This window comes from Canis lupus, chromosome 21 (genome assembly GCF_011100685.1).
Source record: "Canis lupus familiaris isolate Mischka breed German Shepherd chromosome 21, alternate assembly UU_Cfam_GSD_1.0, whole genome shotgun sequence".
NCBI classification, from domain to species: Eukaryota; Metazoa; Chordata; class Mammalia; order Carnivora; family Canidae; genus Canis; species Canis lupus.
In genome coordinates, this window is record NC_049242.1 from 21,674,509 (window position 1) to 21,698,332 (window position 23,824).

Below are 23,824 nucleotides of genomic sequence, written 5' to 3' on the forward strand. Positions count from 1 at the left end.
GGACCCATGGTTTCTCTTATGAGGCTACAGGGTTGGATCTGATCCGTCTCAGTGTCCCTGGCACCAGCCCAGAGTAGACAGCATAAGACACAAGTGAACTGATATCCATGGTGGAGGAAGCCTGCTTAGGAGGCAGGAGGTAGAGGGTGCCATCCTGTCTCCCAGCAACCCTGCGGACAGTGAGGGCTGTGACCCTTTTGATTGGCTGGGTCCTTGCCTCTCAGCCCAGGTCACCAGAGAGCCCCTCCTCCAAGACCCTGCCCCACCCTCCTACCTTCTTGTGGGCAGCAATGGCCAGCTGGGCCCACTTCTCAAGCGTCTTCAGGGGCGTGATCTCACGATCCGGGATATAGGTGGGCACAAGGTTTAGGAGGCGCTCTAGGATCATCTCGGAGCCATAGTCCACAAAGTACTGCTGGGAGGCCAGCTCGGCCAGATCATCCTCCTAGGTGGAGAGAGTGGGGAGGGTGCTATTCACACACCCTCTGGGAAGCCCTTCCAGACCACTGAGGCCTCCAGGGCCCTGCCTCCTATAGCTGTCGACCAGCCTTTGGGAAACCGTGCATTCACTGACTCCCCAGAAGTTCTTGTCTGCTTGGTGGAACCATAAAATCCCTGAGGGCAGAGCCACACCTCTGTCTTCTCCCGCGTCACCTCAGCACCAGCACAGATGCACATGAGCTGACACTGAGAGGTCAGCCAGTCCGCTGGAAATGTGGTGGTTGACCCAGAGACAGCATCTGGGCTGACAGGCTGCCCTGGAGAAGGGGGGTACCTGGGTACTGCTGGTACTGTCAAAGGGAAGGGGGGCATCCCATTACCATCTCCATCACCATCACCCCCCCACCCTGGGATGGTCCAAGTAGTGAATGACAAGGAGGTTAAGCTACAGAGGCTTCAGAGGGCCAGATGATGGGTACTGGGCATTTGCCCCTTCCCTGCCTAGGATGCCACAGCAGGCAGCCCTGGTGATATCTACTTGGGGCTCATTGGGGCTTTGGCAGAAGAGGCCAAAGAGAAAGGCTCTTGGGTGTCTTGAAGGCAGTAGATGTTTCCCAGCCAGTTCAAAGCATTTCAGAATTTTAACAATTGACATGGCTGTACTCATGCATTCTGTGAGGGTATTAGCTCACCACCACCATGATCACCAACACCATTGCCACCATCACCAATTTGGTACCATCCTGGGCCACTAACTGTCCCCCCCATCACCAACACCATGATTATCACCACTGCCCTTGCCACCATCAGCTTCACCATCACCACCACTGCCACCAACAACCACCACCTTCATTTCCATCACGTCCATCCTTATCCCCCCATCACAAGCACCAGTAGAATCATAGGCACCATAAGAACCATCATCACTACCATCAAAAATAAAATAACACAATACGAGTTACTCCATATCACTCCTGTCCTTAGAAGGAGACTAACAGAGTACACAATTACAAACTCTGGTCTAAACGAGTAGATCTCTTACTCCTTTAGAACAAGGTTTTCTGGATGAAAGCAGAACAATACAGCATGTTCTGAAGCACAGAGGCTGTACCATGCACAAGCCCTACAGCAGAGTAGAAGACCTTCCACCAGCAGAGTTCCCACTAGTCTTCAAAGCCCTTGCTCCCCAAGGCAGTGTTGCTCTAGAGGAAGCCTCAGCCAGGCTAACCTCCACATAGGCTAATGGTAGGTCACAGACAGTAACATTCAGCCCAAATTTGGAAAACGGAGGGCTGTGAGCTAAACAGGCTCAGGCAGGAGACTTGCCCCGCAGTCACTCACCTTCTCACACCTGTACTCCCCAAACTTGACCCCTCGCACCACCTGCTGGTAGATGAGGTTGGTGGCCACATTGTCTTCGGAGGGGTTGTGCCAGGGCGTGAAGACCTCTTTGCGAAAGAAGAGCCTCCAGGGGGCATTGCGTTCCTGGGCACCCTGCTCCTTGGCATACTGTTCACACTGGGAGATGGCATCCATGACGTGGTCACTGCCACTGCCCAGGGAGGACACCTGAGGGCACAGGGCTGGAGGTCAGCGAGAGAAAGGTGAGCAGGCAGGGAAGGACTTAGAAAGAGCCACCAACTCTCCTGGAGCAAGTGGAAAACTGAGACTCAGAAAGGCAGGGACATGTCCAGATGACCCAAGAACCAGACCAGACCTCTGGACCCCAGCCGTGGGCTCTGAGTCAGCACAGCCAAATGGGCATTCCCATTTCCTAGTGTAAGCCTTGTGTGAAATGATGGACAAATGGTCACTGAAAACACAAGAGGCATCTGTAAGTGAGAAAAATTCAGGCATCTGTCGGACAACATGGTTCTGTCCCTGGACCTGCCTGAGTGGGGAGTGGAGGGCAGACACCTCTGCTGCATGTGATGTTGCTGAGTGTAGAGGCAGAATCACACATCCCCCGGCCCAGGTGTGCCCAGGGTTGCACACACTCCAGGTGGTCACTAACAAGTGAACAGAAACCACCACAGAAACCTGACAGTAACTTATATTCCCATTTGCAAATGAGAAAACTGAATCTCAGAGAGCCAGGTAGCTGCATGCTCCCCCGGTCTCTCTCTGTCATGTTTTTTCTCTGGTACCAAGGAAGAGTTGACTCAGCCCAGGTACATTGACAGAAGGGAGCCCTAGGTCTCCGTCTACACTGTGCTGGCAGACTTCTAGGTGCTCTCCACAGTCCTAATGAGTTGGGCAGAGGCAGAGCTACCAGTGGCTGAGAGGAAATGAAGGCTCTGGAAGATAGGCAACTGCCCAAGATTGTCTGGAATCAATGCGTGGCAGACGGACAGAACAGGAGCCAGGGTGGTGCCAGGAGGGGGCGCTGCAGGGTGGCCGTACCTTATCAAACAGGGCAATGTAGAGGGAGAAGCCAAAGCGGTCCCTGAGCGAGATCTTGTCAGCCAGTGCATTGCAGAGCTCCTTGGCCGTGGTTGCCGAGTCGGTCAGCAGCGTCTTGGTGGTTCCATCCATGAATGTCACAGGCAACATGATGGGCTTCTTGGACTTGGTGGCCTGAAAATGACCAAAGAGGGTCTGTGGGGATCTTTTCACTTCAGATCAGTTCATATGCTGCAGGTTCCTGGCTCCCTGCTCCCCAAGGGGGCAGAGCAGCCCCACAGCCTTGGACCCCAGCATCTCACCAAGATGCCACCTGTGGCTGGTCGCAGGCACCCAGGGGGCCCCACGGTGTTCCCCGCCCTGACAGACCTGAGCCTGGGCACTGGGGCCAAGGAGGCTGGGGGGCTTCTGCCCTCACATTGTGCAACCATCACAAGACCCTGTGAAATGAGTAGCATTATTGCTGTTACAGAGGAAGCTATTAAGACACAGGGGGAACCCCCTGCCCAAGTCACTCTGATTATAAAACAGATGGGAGTCCATTGGGTGCTTTCCTGTTCCAACAGCCTGGGATCCCAGAACTTGAAGAACCATAGAATCCTAAGGCAGGGAATGTTTCTGGGGCACTGAAGCGCACTACACACACACACACACACACACACACCCTCGAATGCCTGGGTGGGGCCATGGGCTATACCTGCAGCTCCAACCAGCTGGGTGGCTGTGTCCGTGTCCCATTGACGAAGGTCCTTCTGAGCCGCTCCTCGCAGTACGGTGCGTAGCCAGGTGGTCCCCCATGGATGAAGTTGCGCAGGTACTACAGACAGAGACCAGCTGAGGGGCCTCCTCTCCAGCCTCCCCCGGAGACCATCACAGCAGCCTCAGCAGGTCTCCTACTTCCAGCCCTCCTACCACACTGCGGACCTGCTCCAGGCCTGGCCACCCACGCCTCTCCCCTGCTGGGCTCCACCCTGCTGCCTTTGGGATCAAGTCCATGCATCTCAGGTGGAGCAAGGCCACCCCTACCTACCTTGAAATAACTCTACCAAGGTCATTTCCCCTCTCTTTACCTAGCCTAACTGCTCCTTCTTCTTTAGGGCCCACCTCCCTGACTCCTGACTGGGTGAGCACTCTCCCCCTCACAGCCCTGGCCAGCTGGGTTGGCTCTGCTGTGACCTGCCCTGTCTCTGTGTCGCCAACACTCAGGGCCTGGCACTGAGGCAGTCAAGAGAGTGGCCCGAGACCAACTGAAATGCCTGCTCCAGGACTGTGAGGGGAGGGTCCAGGCAATGCTGTCAAATTCAGTCTCTTCATTAATAAAGAGAGGCTGAAGGGAGAAGAGAGTGGAGGGCTGGGAGCCCGGGAGGAAGGTGGAGACAAGGCAGCAGGAAGTGCAGGCCCAGAGGAGATGGCCCAGGCCAGGCCTCACTGCCAAGCTCCGAGCTTCCTCCCCTTGCTCCGTCCTCTGATGCCCTTCCCGCCACAGGAGGCCAAGCCCCCCTACCTTAACGAACTTCTCGGAGGGGGCGAAGCAGCCCACGCAGAGAGACACGAGGATCCAGCCCCGGGCATAGCTGCTCTTGGAGGGGTTGTGAGTGAGCTGCTTGCTGATCTGGCAGTAGATCTCATCCCTAGGCAGGTGGGGAAGTGAGGGAGCGGAGGGAACCAATCCGGGGCTCCCACAGGGCGGCCACAGGTGGGACACCGGCTCTTCTCTCCAACTTGCCCAAGACCACCCGGGGCAGGGGCCTTGGGGCCGGCTGGGGAAGGCTGCGGAGCCACCCAGGAGGCAGGTTTATCAGGCACGGAGCATGTTCCTGACTCCAATCCAGATCCACAGCCAGGTCCCCATGATCCAGAGAGGGGGGTGCCTCCTGCTTGGGGCACAGTGGCCACAGCCACTGGTGAGCACTTTGATGAGAAGCACTGTCCCTTCCTTGTCCCTCACCAGCTGGGTGGCCTGGGCAGGTGAGTTCCCCTCTCGGAGCCCAGGCCATAGTCTCGGAGCCCAGCAGGTACAATTTCTGCTGATGGCAACGGAAGGGCACAAACAGCAACCACATCTGGGGACCTTCTCTGGGAGATGGAGTGGGTTGGAGCTTTGACTTTCACTTGATGTATTTCCATAATGTTTAAATGCGCTATTTAAGTGGCCGTGCGTTACTTTTGTAATCAGATCAAAGCAATGAAGCTAGTTTTTGGTTTAGTTTTGTTTTCACTTTAAAGGGAAATGATAATATCTTCCTTATAGGCTTTCTGTGAAGAAAAATGAGCCACAGCTTATAAAGCACCTAGCCTAGGAAATCCTCAGTAAACGCTAACTGCCCGCCTGTTGAGGGCCAAGGTCAGGACCTCTGTGACCAAGTGACCACCAGAAGAGGGGCTGGCCTGGGCAGGAAGGAGGGATGATCGAGTCAGTGGCACCCCAATCTCCAGGGTTCAGGGGCCAGCACAACTTCGAAATTAATTCTGAGGTTGCTCACTTTTTATCATAACAAATAAGGTCAATTAAAACATACCGTACACGTACGATCTGCTCACTATCTGTACCACAGTCGTTTCATAAAACAAATGTAACTTTAATATCTCAGAACAAAGAACAGTTCTTTCAATAAATCAAATTTAGCTTGAGAAACATCCTTATATTTTCCCCATCTCATCATGGCCCAATAAAAGCTTCTCACCTACACTTGGGAGCTAAGGCCAAGCGAAGGGAGGGATTAGCCACGGTCCCTCAGAGACTCAACACCCGGCCTTCTGACTCCGCCCGGGGCTCCTGGCATGACGCTCTCTAGGACTGCCCGCTTTAGGTCTGACGGTGAGATAGCTGGAGGCAAATTCTTGCCCCTTCAACACACCTTGGGCAGCTACCTTTTCTTCTGAGAGGCAGGTGACCCTGGGTAGGTACCCTGACCATCTCCAGTGAGGTAGTAACTGGCCTCAGGCAGCAACAAAAGGGGGCCTGACTGGAAAGCAGGAGGTCTGGGAGGCTAGGGTCCCAGGGCAAGTCTCTTCCCCTCCCCGACCTCAGTTTTTTCCATTGGTAAAATGGGCTCATTACCCTGCCCCAACCCCATCCTGCTGTCCTCCCAGCCAATATATACAAGTTTGTGGGATCAGCTCTCCTAACCGACCATCTTGGGCAGATAGAGTCCTCAAAAAAGTCCTATCTGTCTTCCCTCCACTGACCTAGCTCAGTTGATTCCTTTCTTGCTCCTGGTGACTCTTAGATCAGTCCATCCCCTCCCCAACACCCCAGAGACCTGAACAAAGGCCTTTGCTGGGCCCAGATGGGGAACCCAAATGCAGGGTTCCCAGGCACGCTAAACACAGTGACTCTGCCCATGGGCCTGGGTTGGGTGCACCAAAGGTAAGCTGGCCAGAATGGGCTTCAAGCAGGAGACGCATTGGATAACGAGAGCGATAGTGCCCGCCATGTGGGTCCTGTCTTCCACACTCTCCATCATGTGATCTGCCCACCAGTCAATGAGGTAGGTGCTATTATTATTCCCCCCTTACAGATGAAGGAGCTAAGGCTCACAGGGATGAAATAACTCTACCAAGGTCATATGACTAGTAGGCAGCGGAGCTAAACCCAGGCCTGTTTGCTTCATCTGCCACCAAGGTGACAAGGCCACAACTCCCACCACCAGAAGTCCTTCAGGGCCACACTGGGAAGTGCTGGGCACCCCCCTAGCCAGCGGCCCCTCAGGCACTGACCTGAGCGCAGGCCGCAGGATGCCGTTGCCAATGACGAAGTGCAGCTTCTCCAGGTTGGACGTGGGCCGGTCCTCCAGCATGCTATTGCCCTGTACTGTGGACTCCCCATCATGCAGCCTCTTGGTCACCTGGGCCGGGGGGGGGTGGGGGGGCGGGCACAAGGCTTGGACCAGGCAGGGTAAAGTGAAGGGCCTTGCTTCATGTCTGAGGCTACCCACTCCACTGGAGAGCAGATCCTGAGAATGGCCAGAGAGCTGGCTCCCCACCACTGTCACAGCCCTGGCCCTGTCCTACTCCCATCTTGTGCAGAACTGACGTTGGGTCCATTACTGGCCCAGACAGCTGGGCAGCACCGGCCCGGTGCCACCTACTATGGACAAGATTCCTCTGCACTCTCCCTGACCCTACCCTCTACTCCCTACCCCAGGGGAGCCCTTTCAGCCAGGACCGGAACCTGCCCTTCTGGCTCCTGGTGGGGCACCTACCTCTCCCTGGTGGGCCACAACTCCACACGCAACCCTGACACCCAATTTATACCGAGGGTCCAACTACCCAGTCACCAACACCAATCCCCAGTGCCTCCGCCTCCGTGTGAACAGCCCCAGGCCTGGGTTCTTACAGATGCGTTTCTCCTCTCTGGTTCCACACCAGCACCAACCTGCACCCTGCCTGGAACCCCAGAGTGAGAGGGTGCCCCTGCAGGTGGGAGGGGTGTAGGAGGCCCTCACCCCTGTGGAGCACCCATAGCTCTGCTCTCATGCCATCCTCCCAGGAGCCCACCAGGGGGCATCACCTCCCCACCCCCGGGGCCCCTTCAGATAACCAGTGGCAGAGCCAGCATTCAAACCTGGGGCTACGTGGCTGCAGAACTGGATTTGAACCTCAGGAGGGGAAGAGGACAATGGGAGAGGCAAAGTAGGCTGCGGGAACCCTGAGGAGGAGCCTGAGTCTACTGTAAAGGGGTCTGGGCAGGCTTCCTGGAGGAGAGGACCTCAGGCAGAGAAGAAGGAGGAATTTTAAGCAGAGGGATGGATGTGTAGGAATGTAGGGGGTGGGGGAGCTGGTCCCGTGCACTGTAAATGCCTTGGTTAGTGTCTGCTGTCCTCCCAGCCTGCACAGTCCTAGAGCACAGGATGGTGCTCAGAAAAGCCAAGGTGACTAAATGAGAGCTCAAACAAATTAGTAGGGTTAACGCCCCATGGGCTCTCTTACCCACAGAAAGTTCGCAGTGTCTGAAAGGTCCTTTGATCAAATGCAATGGTTTCCCTGCCCTGGCAGGAAGTGTCCCCCTTTTCACCATGTGCCAGCTGCAGTCCTCTCCAGCTCTCCAGTCCCCTCTTCTGGGAAGCCCTCCCTGATCTGGCCCCAGCCTGAGCTCATGGCCCTCCTCTTTGCACTCCTGCCTGCCCAGTCCCTCCTCTCACGGCCCAGCCCAAGCCCCTGACAACAGGCAGTGGTTGCTCTTGTTCCCAATTCCCTGGGTCCCTGAGCTCAACCTGGCCCCAGCCTGGGTCTCCTAAGGCAGCCCAGGGTCTGCTCTAACCTCCTCTGTCAGTTTGGACTTCTTCTTCAGGGTCAAGTGCACCAGCTTGTGCCTCATGCTGCTCTTCTTCTGCCCCTCCGGTAGCTGGGCCTGTGGACCAAACAGGGTTCAGGGCCAAGTGACTGGGCCCCAAAAATGAGGACAAGGACAATTGCCAATGGAGCTACAGCTAGAGGGTGAACTCACCTCCACGCTAACATTTATGAGGGACACCCCACACAGCCACCCTCTCATCCCCCACTACCCTCCACCAGCCAGGTGATGGATGGGAAAACAGAGACTCAGAAAAGTGTAGTATGCGGCCCAGTGCCTCCCAGTGAGTCAGTGTTGCCACTGGCTCTGACCACAAAGGCCTCACCCAATCACGATCTGCACTTTGCAGTTTATACAGCGTGTACATATTTGTTCCCACAAGTAGACAGAGGAGAGTGGGGGTCAGGGAGGTGAGGCAAAGGCAATCTTCAGGATGCTCCTTCTGCTGAGGCCCCTGGGGATGCCAGGCAGCCCTTCCGACTGGCCTGGGAGGACACGGAGGGACCAGGGTGGGTGGGTGGCAGCTGAGCCTCACCTCACCCTCACCCTGCAGGGCCTGCAGCTCCCTCTTGTAGGTCTTCTTGCCCAGAGTCTCGTAAATCTTGGTCATCACAGGGATCTTCTCACTGCCATCACTCATGGCCGTGTGGTACTTGGGCTCAGGGAGGTCCCCCATGAAGCGCAGGATGGTGATCCAAACCGCCAGGGCTGCCTGGAGGCAGAACCGGGCATCAGAGGGTGTAAGCGGAATGTATTGCAGAACCATCAAAATAGCCTGGGGGTCTGGGGAGAGGGCCGGAGAGGGCCACAGGGCTCACGGTGTTCTGCTGCTCCTGGAGATTGGCCCATGTGGCCTGGGGCCAGGCTGAGTACCAGAGTGAAGTCAGCCCCAGTCCCACCCGTCCACTGGGGACCCACCACCCAGGCACCCACGCAGCCCAGCCCTCACCAGCTGGTCGCCCTCATCGTCATGGTACAGCAGCGGCTGCTTGAGTGGCCGCCGGGTATAGGTATGTGTGGTCGTGCCCTGGAAGTAGGTGGCAGCGAACTTGGCAAATTTATACTCGGAGAGGTCCTCCTCATCTTCATCAGGCAAGGGAAGGGCTGCGTCCAGGTCCTCCTCCACCATTTCCCTGCGCCCACGCTCCAGGTCCTGAGGAGGCCAGAGGGGTTCCCTGCCGTGGGAGCAGACTTGGGCCAAAGCCCCCCCAGAGCTGTCCCTATGGGGCCAGCTCTTCCTCCACATGGGGAGAGACTGTATGTCACCCTGTTTAGTGCCCAGAGCCTGGCACACGGTAGGCCCTCAATACACACGAAGAAAAGTTTGTGAATGGCCCTGGAGAGACGTGATTGGCCCAAGGTCACATGGCAAACTGACAGCTGGACAGGGTCAGGGGCTGCAGGAGCCGCATGTCATCACTGCTGCCCTTTGCTCAGAGGGGACGAGGTGGACTTTAATGAAAAGAGGCACAAGGAGGGAGGGCTATCTCACTGTCCTGTCCCCAGCCCCTGTCCCCAGCTTGATACCTCAAAGCCACTAGGTGCTTGGCCCTCCTGGCCTGGCAGGCCGCCGGAAGTCCCCAAAAAGCCAAACATCTTGTCCACCATGTCCGAGTGGTTGATGGGCTCGTGGCGGGCCCTCTCCATCTGCTCCAGGAGCTCCTTCTTCCGCCGGGCCTCCTCCTTCTCCTTCAGCTCCCGCTCTGCGTCCTCACGAGCCAGTTGTGCCAGGCGCTCCTGAGAGGTTGGAGTGACACAGGAGACGCAGGCTCAGGGAGCAAGCCCTCCTCAAGGAGCCCAAGAGAACCCCTGTGGTGGCCAGGCCCTCGTCCCAACCTCCGCGGAGGTCCCGACAGCTGGGAAGGACTGCGCCTCCCGCTTCTCCATCCTCGGCGCCCCCCGACCAGCCCTCGCCGTCCAGGGCGGAGAGAGGAGCCTCCAGACAAGCCTGGAGTAATGCCGCCTGCCCTTCAGGGCGTAGCTGGGAACCCCCTCTTCCCGGGAGAACCTGCTCTGGCCCCACAGCTGGAGGGGACCACCCCAACCCAGAAATCCACGGCCGTTGGCTGGGTGGGGGCTCTGGCCCAGCGCCGTCCAATAGAAATAGAAGGCAAGCCACGTACGTCGCGGCTTCGTTTAAAACAGTAAAAAGAAATAGGGACATTTATTTTAAGGATATATCTTATTTAACCCGATAGTTCCGAAATATCAGGTCAACGTGTAATTAACATTTTTTAAATGGTGCTGAGATATTTTTGTATTCCTGCTTTTTTTTACTGTCTTCAAAACCTAGAGTTTATTTTACACTTAGAGCCCCCTGCCACGTCAAGCACTCAGCCACCACATGCGGCCGGGGGCTGCCACACTGGGTACTGTCCCCCCAGCTCGGGCTTTTTATCCACGTGTCATCTCCCAGCTAGGAAGCGTGTGCCTGAGGGCTTGGCCCTCTTGCTCTGGAGCCACAGCCCCTCGGCCCCAGGACAGGACCAAGCGCCCAAGGCGCAGGCGAAGGCAGGCTGCACGGACAGATCATGACCCGCCAGCGAGCAGCGTCCCAGGCGCTGGGCCACGCGGCTCACCTGATGCTTTCGTTCGGCCTCCTCCTTGGCTTTCTTGGCACTCATCTCCTTCCGGAGCTTCTCCTCCTCTGCCAGCCGCATTTTCTCAGCCTCCAGACGCCGCAGGTACTGAGGGCAGGGGCAGCCCATGGGCACCATCAGGGGGCTTCCTGCCGGCTCTGGCCCACCCCACCCTGACTAATGATTTGGCAGATAGGGAAACTGAGGCATCTGAGAATTTCTCCAGGTCACACAGCAGGTGGGGGCATTGTTGATTCCCAAAGCCAAAGCAGCCTCACGAGAGCAACTGGGAGGACCAAAATAAGGGGTCTGATCCCAGTTTTGTGCCCTCCCCAGAGGAGGCACGGTCCCAGATCCCCTCTGTCGGTGTGGGCCTCCACTGACAGGTAGGGATGACCTGCCTGCCTGAGGCGGAGAGCGCCCCTCAGAGGGCACACCCCACACCTGGGGGACTCCGAACCCCTCACCTCGGCCCTGAGGCGCCGATGCAGCCTGCGCGCGATCATGCCCCGGGCGTAGGCCTGCACGGTGAGCACGGCCCAGAGGCGGTGGCGGAAGGCCTTGCGCACCAGGTAGGCGCGGCAGCGCGCCTGGAACTCGATGATGTGCCGGCGGGCCAGGCGGTACTGCTGCTGCAGCTTCCGGGACCGCTGCAGGGCCTGCAGCCGCAGGAAGCCCAGCCGCATCTGCGAGGACACCGGCCAGCTCAGAGCCTGCGCCCCCGCGCCAGGCTGGCCCTGACCACGGGTGGGCACGGCTCGGGGCTCCTCTCTCACTGGCATCCCGAAGACACGGCTCCGTCTTCTCTCAGACTAGGGCTCCCCAGAGTCAAGCTCTGTCTCCTCTCAGACAAAACTTTTCTAGGGAGTGGCCTTGGCTTCCCTTGAGGGGAAGGGGGCCCCCCCACGATGGACCCCCGTTCTCAGCCCAGGAGCCGGTCTCCTTCCTGCCTGTCTGCCCAGCCCCGAGTGCAGGCTGCAGCCCAGTTACTCGGCAAAGGTCCGCCTGGTGCCTGCTCCCAGCCGCCTCCACGGTCTCTAACAGCCCAGGTGCTCACATCCCACCAAAACATTCCAGAAGAAAAGCAACAAACTTTGCTGACCAGATGGGAAAAACCACAAGCAACAGACGTGGACTTTGGGCTGGAGGAACAGTAGAGACTAGCTGGGGCAGGGGGCCCGACCAGGCCTGGGCACAGGCACATCCTGCTGCTACGGCAACCGTAACTTGGCCGGTTCAAAGGCCTTGCAGGGCAAGGAGCGCCACCACCCCCCCCCCAGCCAGAGGCTCACCAGCTCATAGTTCCTCCGGCAGTTGTGGCCTCGCCAGTGCCTCTGGATCACTGTGGCAGCATTCTTCAGCTTCAGGAAGTTGGATCTGAAACAGCGGCATGATACAGGAGGACCTCAGAGCAGAGAAACAGCCCCCGAGGCAGCCAGGGTACTGGTGGGGTTCGGAATCAGGAGGGTAGGGCTGAGTCCCAGCTCGGCGGCTCCCAGCTATGGGATCTTGGGCAAAGGCATACATAACTTTCTCTATGCCTCCGCTTCCTCATCTGTAAAGTGGGTACAATAACACCTGCCCCATCTGCCTCACAGGCTTGTCACACAAGCCCATTGAGGTCAGTATTCAGAAGGCATTTACTGAATGAGTAAATGTATGGATTATAAGTAAATGAACTACTATAAAGATTAGAAGCTTTGAACGCTGTGAACGTCACTTATTGCTAACTTCCCCATTTTATAGATGAGGAAAGTGACACTCGATGAGTTGGGGACTAGAGCCCTTGTCTTCTGCTGCACTCTGAGTGAGCACAGTGCTCACTTCCCTTTCACACAAGAGGCAGCTCATCTGGGATGACAGTCACCTGTGACCTGATAGAGGACAAAGAGACCACACATCAAACAGCAGATGTCTGCTGAATGTAGAAGGACACCGTGTGTACACTTCAGGAGGAGTGAAGGATGGGTAGCTCGGCGTGTGACGGAGCCGGCGAGCTGGTGCGTGGGCACACATAAGTGAGCGAGCAGCTGTGGGAGGGGATGGACAGATGGGTGGACAGATGAACGGACAAAAGAACTAATGGATGGATGGACAGATGGTAGGTGGAGGGAGGGAGAGAGTGACCAGACGTACTGCTACAGAGGCAGATTGCAGAGTTTTGTGGTTCCTAAATCACATTCCTGAGTCACCCCTGACTAATTATGAACTGTCACAGCTGTACACATGCCCTTTACATGGAATCGGGAACACATTCTGTGATTTACAAAATCTCAAATTTCCTCCTTGGGAAATTTCATCAGGCATCTGAGACACAGGAGCGTCCACCTGTGTGCCTCATATATCTGTGCGTGCGTGCTTGTATGGAGGGGAGTGCGTTGCGTTACTGGGCATACACAGCACGGTGGGTCTGTGAGTCACATGTCTGTGCGCCTGTCAGTGTCCACATGATCATGTGTGCATGCTGTGCACAGGTGCGCTTGCTCCTGTGTGTGCCCAGAGGTGTACGTGGTCATTCCCAATGTTCACGCAGGGGGACAGAAGCAAGCCAAGCACACGCACACAATTCTGTATGTGGCTGAGATGAGGGAGCTGATCCCGACACACACCTGTCTTTGAACCCCCGGATGACCTTCTGGAGGAGGATGACTCTGTCGGTGATGGCCTTGTCCCGCTCCACCTCCAGCAGCATGTCGTGGTGGTCCTGGAGTGCAGGGCTCCTGAGCAGCACCCCCACCCTCTTCACAGGGCCCCCAGCTCAGTCCAGAGCTGAGGCTGCCCCACTCAGCGTCCCCCTCTTCCTCCCTTTGGAGCCCAGGCCAAGGGCTCCCTTCCCTGCTCTGGCCATGGGATAGCCTCCCACGGTGCCAGGGACAGACCCAGCTCGTGGCTGTTTCTTGGAGGCCGAAGTGACACAAATGGAGCAGGAGGAGGCTAATCTGACTGGATGGGGTCAGAGAGCCCACCATGCACACACTGGCTTCATCCCTGTGGCCATCTCTGCCCAAGCCCCCACTCTTCCAAATGTCTCTGTCACATGAATCCCTGACCTAGGCCAGGTCACTGCCATTCCTCTGCTGGCCTCTGTCGTTCCTGCTCTGGCCCTCCTAAAACACAAATCTGATCGCGACCTTCAAGTGACACCCTTGGTTCCCGGGTTCAAGCCTGGTCTCCTCCATAATCTAGGTCCTGCTGACTTCCCTAGGTCTCCCTTCTTCTCAGCTCTGGGCCTCCAACCCTCACTTTGATTAGACAAAACTTCCTCATGCATTCAGTGTGGATGAAGGGAAGGTCTCCATGTGCCACCACTGTGCTGGGTGCTGGGATGGGGCTGCAGTGAACCAAGCAGGCAGGGGCCCTGCCCTGGAGTGGCTGAGTCTCACAGGGCAGCCACATCACTGTGGATGTGACCTAGCAGAGGAGCAGCCAGCCCAGGCTGTCTGAATGAATGAATGAATGAATGAATGAATGAGAAGTAGATGTGTGGGGCTCTCGAAAGACAGCAATCTTCTGGAGAGCCCAGAGAGATGAAGGTGAGGATGAAGACAGTCCTCAGAACTGTCTGGCCCTGGACACCATCGTGCTCCCCACCTTTCCTCCCTTCCCCACACAGGCTAGAAGCCCTGCTCTCCACCCCAGGTCGGTGCACCTGCTGGGCAACTGACTTCTCGCTGAGCCTTGGAAATGGGTGTGACAGTCCTATGTCCCAGGGCCACTGTGAAGACTAAACAAGATCCTGGGGGCACCTGGGTGGCTCAGTGGTTGAGCATCTGCCTTTCACTCAGGCTGTGATCTTGGGGTCCTAGGTTCGAGTCCTGCATCAGGCTCGCTGCAGGGAGCCTGCTTCTCCCTCTATGTCTCTGCCTCTTTCTCTGTGTCTGATGAATTAATAAATAAAATCTTTAAAAAAAAAAAAGGATCCTGGACAAAAAGCCCCACCTGGGCCTAGCACAAAGAACACGCTTTGCATATGATAGTAGTGATTTGTGCAGGCAGGGAATGGCTGACATATTTTTCTGATGAAGAAATGAAGGCCTGGGGAAACGAAGGGAGTGGCCCACATCCCCCAAGCCAGGAAGAGTTAGACCAGACCCCAGATTCCCTCCAGCTCTGGGCTGGCTCCTTCCTTCCCTCCAGCTATCCCCAGTGCTGGGGCCCCACCCACCCACTAGAGGAAGGAGCCGTCCATCGCCCAGGACAGACAGAAATCTAGCACAGCAGAAATGGAAAAGGGGAAGAAGGCGGGCTGGGAGGTCACGCTGTCCCTGCTGCAGCTGCCAGGGCCACCGCCAACTCCCAGCAAACTCTACTCCAAGGCCAAGATGCCGCATGGCCCAGCTTCCTGCTCCCAGCCCTACCCCCTTTCCAACTGCCCCATCCTGAAGTCCAGCCCCATTGAGCTCCAGGGGCTGCTCTGGGGAGGGTGGGAACAGGCCCCTGCAGAGGACAGAGGGAGGGGGGCAGCTCAAGATGAACCTGCCAGGCAGAAAATCCTAGGAGGGGGCCTAAAGGTATACTCAAGAGCCCCAAACACATCCCATTTCACAGAGGGGACAATGAGGCTCAGAAAGGGCCAACGAGCTGCCCAAAGTCCAAGGGCAGGGTCTTGATTGGATCCCTGGTGAACCACCTCTGGCCTCACACTGCCCCCCAACCAGATTTTAAATTGGTCTTAAAACCAATTTCCCTTCCCCCACGGAGGAGGCCTAATCCCCCCTCCCTCTCACAGACAGCAGGGCAGGAAGATCACGAAGCCCCCCACCCCGGCACACGCGCGTGTGCACACACACACACACTGACCCACCTGATGTGCAGCTTCTCTACAGAAGTCCCTAGGACCCTGTCCCCACTGTGATGGGGATTTCACAGATCCACAAGGCCGCCAGAGACAGAGGCTACGCTCACCTTCAGGAAGATCTTGGTTTTGCCAATCTGCCAGTCATCGTGGGTGCCCAGCACAGCCTCAGCCATGCGTTGGCATGTCCCCCGAAGGTCGTCCTAAGAGGTACACAAGGGAATGGGCAGCCCGACCAGTGAGAAGGCCGCCTGAGTGTCCGTCCCAAGGCCAGGAGGCAGGACTCTTCCTCTAGCTCTGCCCCGACCCGCTGTGTGTCCCTGGCTGAGTCCTGCCTTCTCTGACCCTTAGCTGAGCCTGATGATTGTAAAACCCTCTCCGTGTCGAACATCTAGGGGCCACTTGGCGGCGCTGATCTTGTCCACTTCGCCATGTGCGTGAAGGTCCATGCCAGTTGAGCACGGTGACCCAAGCCCTTGGAAGCCCTCTATTGGCTCATCCCTGATCTTCCCAGCCACACCTGAGGTGGCCGAGCTCACACCGAGCCCAGCACACTGTCCCAATACGAAGGGCTCGGCTCTGTCCCCAGCCCCGTACCTGCTTGTAGGCGGGCTTCACTCCGGGCAGCAGCACGCGGTACCGCTCTACAAACTCCACGAAGCTGTAGCGGATGGGGTAGCCAGCCCGGCGGATCCGGATGGTCTCCATCATCCCTGAGTACCGCAGCTGGCGCACACACAGGTGCCGGTCGAACAGCTGCGGGACGGATGGACGGAGCCAAGGGCATCAGCACTGGAGGCTCCTGCTGGGAGCTCAGCCCTGCTCTGCATTATTTTCCCAGCCACACAGCAGACGAGGACCAAGGCAGACGGAACCCATATAGAACTTACTTAGCAGCACAAAATGGAACCCTCACATGGGGCAAGCTGCACACTTTGGGGACACAGAGGAGAAGCAGCTTAACTCCCCCTGGGATACCTTGAGGGGGCTTCATGGAGGAGGCGGTCTTTGCTCTAATCCTGTCAGGAGAAAGGGCACTGGAGGCGGCAGGGTGAACATGGGCAAAGGTGTGGAAGCCTAAAAGCACAGGGCCTGTTCGGGGACTTCACGGGGACTGAGGAGGCTAACATGTGCCAAGATCAGGGTTGTGCAGGTGATGGGTGCCTGTACAACCCCAGGGAATGCCTTTCATATCACAGCCACGTAGATCTGTAGCTCTTCAGACAATTTCTGGCTGCTGGCAGTAAGACACCTTAAGGAAAAGACATTTTTTTCCTCATGGGCACAAAGTCATTTTTGTGAGGGCAGTAGGTCGGAGAGGGACTGGAGAGGGCCTCAGAGGCCAGGCTAGGGAGGCAGCAGGGAGTGACCAGGTCAGGGTTACATTTGAGACCCACTGCTCTCACTGCAATTGGGAGGGGGACTGGAGCAAAGAGACAGGAGACCAATGAGGTTGAGGCAACAGATGCTGAGGTCTGGGCCCAGAGAAAGTTCTAGAAGCATCTGAGAACAAGAAAGGGGGTAGCCAACTATCTTGGCAGGGCCCGGGCCTCATCCTCCCAGACCTCCTGCCCTAGATGGGGAGCTAGAGCCCTCTGTAACCCTCATGCCCCTGCAGACCCAGTCCTCATGGGGGACAGGCCAGTCCACCCTGGGAAATGTTTTCAGGCTGGGGGCAGGGACAGCACACAGCTGGCTGACTTCCGCCACCTGTTTCCTCTCCTCCAGGCACTTTCCCTGGGCCCAGCCCTGGCCTCCCTCCGTCCCTCCCTCTGTCCCTCCCCAGACACCTCAGGGCCCCAGCTTCCCCCTGGGCCTCTGGAAAGAGCTTTGTGGTAAACAACACTTCCCAGAGCTGTAGAAAGAAAGGGCTTGAATGAGGGGGCCCCGGGCTCCAGCTTATAGGCTGAAGCCCCTTAACCTCCCTGAGTCTGCAGTCACACATCTCAAATGTAGGACCGTGAAGGTCCCTCCTTCCCAGGCTGTTGGGAAGGTTGAGTAGGGCTGTGAGAGAATCTGGACACACAGTAAAGGCTCAATAAATGTGATTTGGCGGAGTCAAAAAATGAGAACATCTCCAACCAGTCAGAGGAATCTGGGAAGGCTTCCAGGAGGAGGTGGTGGTTAGCTGGACCAAAGGAGAGGGGGCTTTCAGGGTCAGGGCCGCGGCAGTAACCCAGGCTGACTGCACGCAGAGGACATGAACCGCCCCCAGGAGGTAAGCCCAGCTGAGACAGGCAGAATCAGGATTTGAAACCGCACTGAGCACACAGTGGAGTCCAGGCTCTTTCTGGGGGACCTGCTACTCCAGTGAAGTCAGAACTTGTTCTAGGAGCCCCTCAGGTGCCCTGCTGTTTCCCAAAGAAGACAGAGTCTCAGCCCAGCCCAGCTCCCACCCTGCGCCCTGGCCAGGGCCTCCACCTGCCGCAGGCTGGTCCCCCGCCGGCTGCTCCAGGGACCAGGCCACTCACCATGGGCTTCTTGAACTCATTGGGCTTGATGCAGCGCACGAAGAAGGGCTGGCAGGCACCCAGGGTGCGCATCAGCAGCTCCAGGGACCGCTTGAACTGGCTGCTGAGTGTGGGCGAGCGCTTCCTTGTCTCGGCGCCCTGGGGGGACGGACCACGGTGATGGGAGGGGCTGACCCATGCCACCCCCCCTCTGGGAAGGGAAGCAGGAGGGGAGGTCAGCAGGCTCAGGGGCCCGGGGAAGTAGGCTAGCAGGGCACTTGGGGCTTTCCTGTGACTGGCCTCATCTGGGCTGATGCTCGACCTCAGGTGCACCCCCTGGGGCACCCCTGGGACCTGGGTCTGGAGGAGTGCTACTGGGGGAGTGAGTTCCCCCTGTGGTGGCTGGATGACTCTCCCAAGGCCCAGCCCCTCACAGTCTCCATCCTGCCTTGCCGGGAATAAATGAGCAGCCCAACTTGATCACCTCAGGACTCTGAGTCCTCTCTAGCGATGGTCACACAGGCCTACATTCAGACCCCAGCCCTTCCTCCACCTCCTGTGTGACCTTGCACAGATCACTAAACAGCACTGAGCCGATTTCCTAAATGGGAATAGTGTCACCTAACTAGCTGACAGGGCTGCAATGAGGGTGGGCGCAGAGCATGTCTCAGGAAGCAGCAGCCTGGGAAGCTGTGTGTGTTGGGGGGCGGGGGTGTGGGGCCTTGTGCCCTCTCCCTTCCCTGCAGGATTAGCCAGTCAGCAGCAGGCCCAGATAAGCCTCCTAAGAAGGCAGGCAGCTGGCCTCCCACCACATGGCCCTCAGGCCCAGAGGCTCTGAGCTCCCCTGGCTGCTATCTGGGTGAGCTGGCTAGGACCCCCTCTTCTGTCAGGGTCCCCAACACCATGATTATCACCACTGCCCTTGCCACCAGCTCCACCATCACCACCAGATACTTGCTATTCTAAAATTTGTCAGGTTTCTGTTTTAATGTCATTTGGAACCTATTCTAGGATTTTGCTAAGGGAAGCAGGGCAGTCTCTGCATTGGCATAGGGATGAATGTCAGGTCTGTGACCCCAGCACGCCCTTGCGCTGCTCCTTTGAATCAACTCTTCCTGGCCCCTAACCTTTGTCAACCACTGGTCTTTTTTCAGGGGTTCCTTTTGGTCCCAGAACCCGATCCAGCCTCAGCACCGCATGAGCCACAACTCCGGTCCTGGCCTTACCCAGCCTGCGTTAGAGCCCCACCCTGAGCACACACACAGCCCAGACACGGACACACACTCTACACGCAGTGAGCACAGAGCACACCCGCACGCACGCACACACCCATACAGCGCACACAGTACAAACCTTTCTTGGTTTCTAACATCAGCCCCGCACTACTTGTGTCTTCCCCGCTGGGCTGTGAGCCTAGTGAGGACAAGCAGGTCTGCCTTGTTTTCTGCTGTGGCCCAGGGCCTGGCACAAGTAACTACCAGCAACCTTTCCTGAACTGGCTCCTGATGCCTACAGGCTCCTAGAAACATCCATCTTCTAATTGCTCAGGCCAAAATCTAAGAACTGGCCCCAACTCCTCTTCTTTTACATCCAATATGTCAGAAATCTTATTGGCTCTATTTCCAAAATAGATGCAGAATCTGACCTTCTTTTCTCTTCTTCCATTGCCATCTGTCCAGGCCACCAGCATGGTTCCCTCAGATTATTGCAGCAAACTCCAGGCTGGACTCCCTGCTTCTGTACCCCCTACTACCTCGCACCCCCCCTCCACTCCACTCCTGACACAGCAGCCCAGGAAAGGCCATTCGAACTCAAATCCACTCATACCCACCCCCGACACTCGAAGCCCTGCAATGGCTCCCACTTTCACTCCGTGTGAATACCGAGGTCCTTGCAAGGACGGATGATGTCCTGCGGGGTCTGGGCCCAGTTACCTCTGGTCCCTCCACCCTTCCAGCCAGCCCACCTCCATGATCTCCTATGAATGTTGGGCACATGAGGCAGGCCCAATGGCTTTGCACTTGCTCTTTCTTCTCCCCACCATGCTTCTCCTCCAGATGCACATGGCTGGCACGGTCACCTCCTCATCAACTTCCCAGTAAGGCCTTTCCCGCTCCCCCTACTCAACATAGCAAAGCCCCACCTCCAGCACTTCTCCCTCCTCAATTTTTCTCCATCTTCTGTATCACCACCTGACATACTATATATATGTACTTATTTACCTGCTTATTAGCTATTTCTCCCTTCTGCCAGAAAGTAAGAATGTTCCATGAGGACAGAGGGTATTTTTCTGTTCTGCTCACTACCCTGTCCCGAGGACCCAGGACGAGGTCTGGCATAGAGTGGGCCCCGTTACCATTTGTGCCGGAGGGCAGGCCTGTGTGAAGGGGAGCTGAGTGCACAGTCTACTCACTTCCTGGCTACTGGGTTTCTTTTTTTTTTTTTTTTTTTTTAAAGATTTTATTTATTTATTCATGATAGTCACACAAAGAGAGAGAGAGGCAGAGACACAGGCAGAGGGAGAAGCAGGCTCCATGCAGGGAGCCTGACGTGGGATTCGATCCCAGGTCTCCAGGGTCACGCCCTGGGCCAAAGGCAGGCGCCAAACCACTGCGCCACCCAGGGATCCCGCTACTGGGGTTTCTGATTCCGTTTTTATTTCACTGAGGGGAATGGTGGTCCTTTCTGATATTCATTGTTTGCTGGGATTATCTGCAGGCATTTGGAAATAGGGTAAAGGCAAGAGTGGAAAGTCCAAAGCTCAGTGTTAAATGACTCCTCAGGGAGGCCTGAGGGGCAAACACCTGAGTGTGCTGTGCAAGGGGCTAGGAGACGCAGGCAGAGGAAGCCACCTGCATAAAGCATGAATAAGAGTCCCGTGGACTCCGGGCCTAGGGGACATGTGACTGGCATTAGACACTGATCAGGGTGCTCGATGGCCTGGAAGAACCACTGTCCTTGTGGCTTGGCTGGTCCCTTCAGCAGCACTGGCTGGGCTGGGGCCGCCCAGGGCCACTTGGGGAGGCAGACGCAAGAGTCAAAAGATGGAAATTCGGGGCTTGGAGATGAGCATAGGACGTAGGTTTGGATTACTGGAAGGCAGGTGGTATGGGCTTCCACCCCGAGGAAAGCACTGTCATCGATAAACTGTGACTTAATACTTCACACTTCACCAAATCGATTTCTATGTTCCTCTAACAGAGCCATCAGGCTTCCAGCAGTCATAGAACATGGGTTCTTTCCAAGGGATGACAGCATTGTACGGTGACAAAGAGCAGGGGCTTGCAAAGCTTCCCCTTAGCCCTCACTTGTGTGTGACTCTGGATGAGTTCCCATGCCTCTCTGACACAGACCGGATCAAAGTCTCCTGTGTCACAGGACTTGGAGACCACATGTGGTCTTAACTCTGAGTCTCCCTTCCTTCCTGCATGTCTGGCATCCCCCTGCTGCCCAGGGCCTCACGGAGTTCCACAACAGTCCACTAAAGCCACAGCTGCAGAGCAGGGTACCTGCAATGTCCAGAGCAGGGAGTGTGACTGGATGGTAGCCTCTGTCCTTGGCCCATGGCCTGGCCCTGGGACCCCACCTCTCAGGCCAACACTGTGGCCTAGCTGCTGATAGGGCAAGTGTGAGGCCCCTGCCGTGGGGGGCTCCAGAGGCCAGAAGCTCCTACACCCAGCAGTCCCCACTGAGGCCCACATATGACAGGGTGGCGGCACTGGTGAGACAGGTGTGTCCCTGGGCTCTTTCCCACTCTTTCCTCTTCTCCTCTGGTCTCCATCCCACCCCCTCCAAGCTGAGCCATTCCTCCTGGTTGTAGGCAGTCCTGGAAGATCACTGAACCTCATCTTCTCTCCCTGCCCCCTCTCCTTTCCTTTCAAAGCACCTGGAGGTGGGACCTCTCCACGAACTTTCCTGTTCTGAGGCTTCTTCCCCTGGACCCTGGGATTAGAACCCACTTATTGAGGAACCATGGAGAGGTCCAAGTGAAAGACTCCAGGGTCTCCAGAAATGGCTCACTCTGGAGGGAGTTTTGGAACACAGAGTTAGGACACAAGAGTGACACGTTTGATCTTGATTATATCTTCTTTTCTGGGCCAGGCTGTGAGCCAGCCACCTACATTTCTCACCTCATTCACTGCTCACTGCACCCCCGTGAGTAGTTAGTATCATCCCCACATTACAGGTAGAGGACCTGGGGTTCAGAGAGGCCAAAGTGTTGGCTTGAGAGGTGGGGTCCCAGGGCCAGGCCATGGGCCAAGGACAGAGGCTACCATCCAGTCACACTCCCTGCTCTGGACATTGCAGGTACCCTGCTCTGCAGCTGTGGCTTTAGTGGATTGTTGTGGAACTCCGTGAGGCCCTGGGCAGCAGGGGGATGCCAGACATCAGAAGGGAGACTCAGAGTTAAGACCACATGTGAGAAGACATCGGTACTGGGCAGAGAGGAAACGGAGGGCTGAGAAGAGGGAGAGATGCAAAGGGATGGCAAAGCCAAGGTGCTGCTAGGGGGTAGCCGGCACCCTTGAGGTCTAAAGCATCTTGGGAGCATGACCCGAAGGTGGTGGGTGGACACATCCCGGATGCCACTCCAGGGCCTACGGAGGTCTAGGGGTGATGACTTCCCCGGGATACTGAGCCTCAGGATGTCACCTCCTATCTCAGAGCTTCAGTCCCCCATCTGCAAAATGCAGAAAATATCACCTGCCCCTCCAGCTCTGCAAGGTTATCGGGGGATCTGACCAAGCCATGGACACAGAGGCACTCAGCGGGGCCTGGAGGAAGCAGCAGGTCCTGACACCGCAGAGAGACTAAGGAGACCTGGAACAAAGCCCTGGCTCTGCCCCTGGCTCACTCTGCAAGTCTCGTCTCTTTTTCTAGGACTCAGTTTCTTCCTTTAAGAAACTGAGATGCTCACAGTTCACACAACTCAAGAAACAAAACAACAAAACCACTCCACAAACCACTCCACAAAAAGCACAAAAGAAAGAAAAAGAAAAAACACAAAAAAACACAAAAGGAAAAAAGAGAAAACACAAAAGAAAAAAGAAAAGAAAAAACACAAAAGGAAAAAAGAAAAAACACAAAAGAAGAAAAAAAGAAAAGAAAAAGCGGGCCTTTCTCCAAGCCTCGGTGCCCCGGGGCGGAGGCCACACCCAGCCCCGGGGGCCACCGAGGCCTGGCCGCGACCACGACCACGGCCCGGGCAGGGGTCTTTTACCTTCCCGGAAGCTGCCGACTGGCGCAGAGTGCCCGGTGAGTAACCACAGAGAAACTACAGCAGGAACCACAGCGGGCCCAGACGGGGTCGGGGGCAAGGAGAACGGGGCGGGTCAGAAAACAGAGCAAAATCCAGCAGGGAGAGAGCAGGAGCCCCGGGGCAGCCGCGCTGCCCTCCCCGTGAGTCCCTCTGCACCCCCTCGGGAGGCCACGGGACGGGAGGAAAGTCCGAGGTACAAAGGCACATCACCACGCGGAAAACGAGGCTGCCAGACCACCCCGCGAGGGACGGAGGACAAGCCGAGCGTGGGACGTGCTGCACCCCTGCACGGGCCCAGGGCTGGGGCGCCCTCGCCCTCTGCGCATGTCTCCCTGAATAACCACATCTATCCACGTCCCCGACGCTGGATGGGCTCCCTCCTGCAGGCTCCCTGAGAGCTGCTGGAGGTCCAGCTGGGGGGCCCTCCATGGTGACCCATGTCCTGATCAGGCTGTGCTCTGTGACCTCTCGTGTCACCCTTCTTCGGTTCTTCGGGCCTTGTCCCCCCACACCCCCCAGTCAGTAAAGCAGGAGGACCAGGCTGGACGATGGCAGAGGCCCCCAGGCCTCTCCTGGAGCCACAGCAAAGCACTGCCCCAC

At 56.9% G+C, this 23,824-nt stretch overlaps 1 protein-coding gene across 7 annotated transcripts in view; it reads right to left on the minus strand.

Annotated features, from left to right (window-relative positions):
- The window catches only part of MYO7A (myosin VIIA), an 84,361-nt gene that overhangs the window by 19,817 nt on the left and 40,720 nt on the right, over window positions 1–23,824 (minus strand). For all 7 annotated transcript variants that reach the window (XM_038568528.1, XM_038568530.1, XM_038568527.1 and 4 more), the window contains 17 exons: window positions 17,986–18,123; window positions 16,112–16,270; window positions 15,625–15,717; window positions 13,329–13,423; window positions 12,012–12,096; window positions 11,187–11,405; window positions 10,720–10,827; window positions 9,668–9,877; window positions 9,090–9,293; window positions 8,676–8,852; window positions 8,108–8,197; window positions 6,565–6,692; window positions 4,349–4,475; window positions 3,542–3,661; window positions 2,845–3,018; window positions 1,783–2,010; window positions 275–445 (listed from right to left, as the gene is read on the minus strand). In XM_038568528.1, the coding sequence (XP_038424456.1) occupies window positions 275–445; window positions 1,783–2,010; window positions 2,845–3,018; window positions 3,542–3,661; window positions 4,349–4,475; window positions 6,565–6,692; window positions 8,108–8,197; window positions 8,676–8,852; window positions 9,090–9,293; window positions 9,668–9,877; window positions 10,720–10,827; window positions 11,187–11,405; window positions 12,012–12,096; window positions 13,329–13,423; window positions 15,625–15,717; window positions 16,112–16,270; window positions 17,986–18,123 (2,526 nt within the window). The remainder of the gene's footprint in view (window positions 1–274; window positions 446–1,782; window positions 2,011–2,844; window positions 3,019–3,541; window positions 3,662–4,348; window positions 4,476–6,564; window positions 6,693–8,107; window positions 8,198–8,675; window positions 8,853–9,089; window positions 9,294–9,667; window positions 9,878–10,719; window positions 10,828–11,186; window positions 11,406–12,011; window positions 12,097–13,328; window positions 13,424–15,624; window positions 15,718–16,111; window positions 16,271–17,985; window positions 18,124–23,824) is intronic.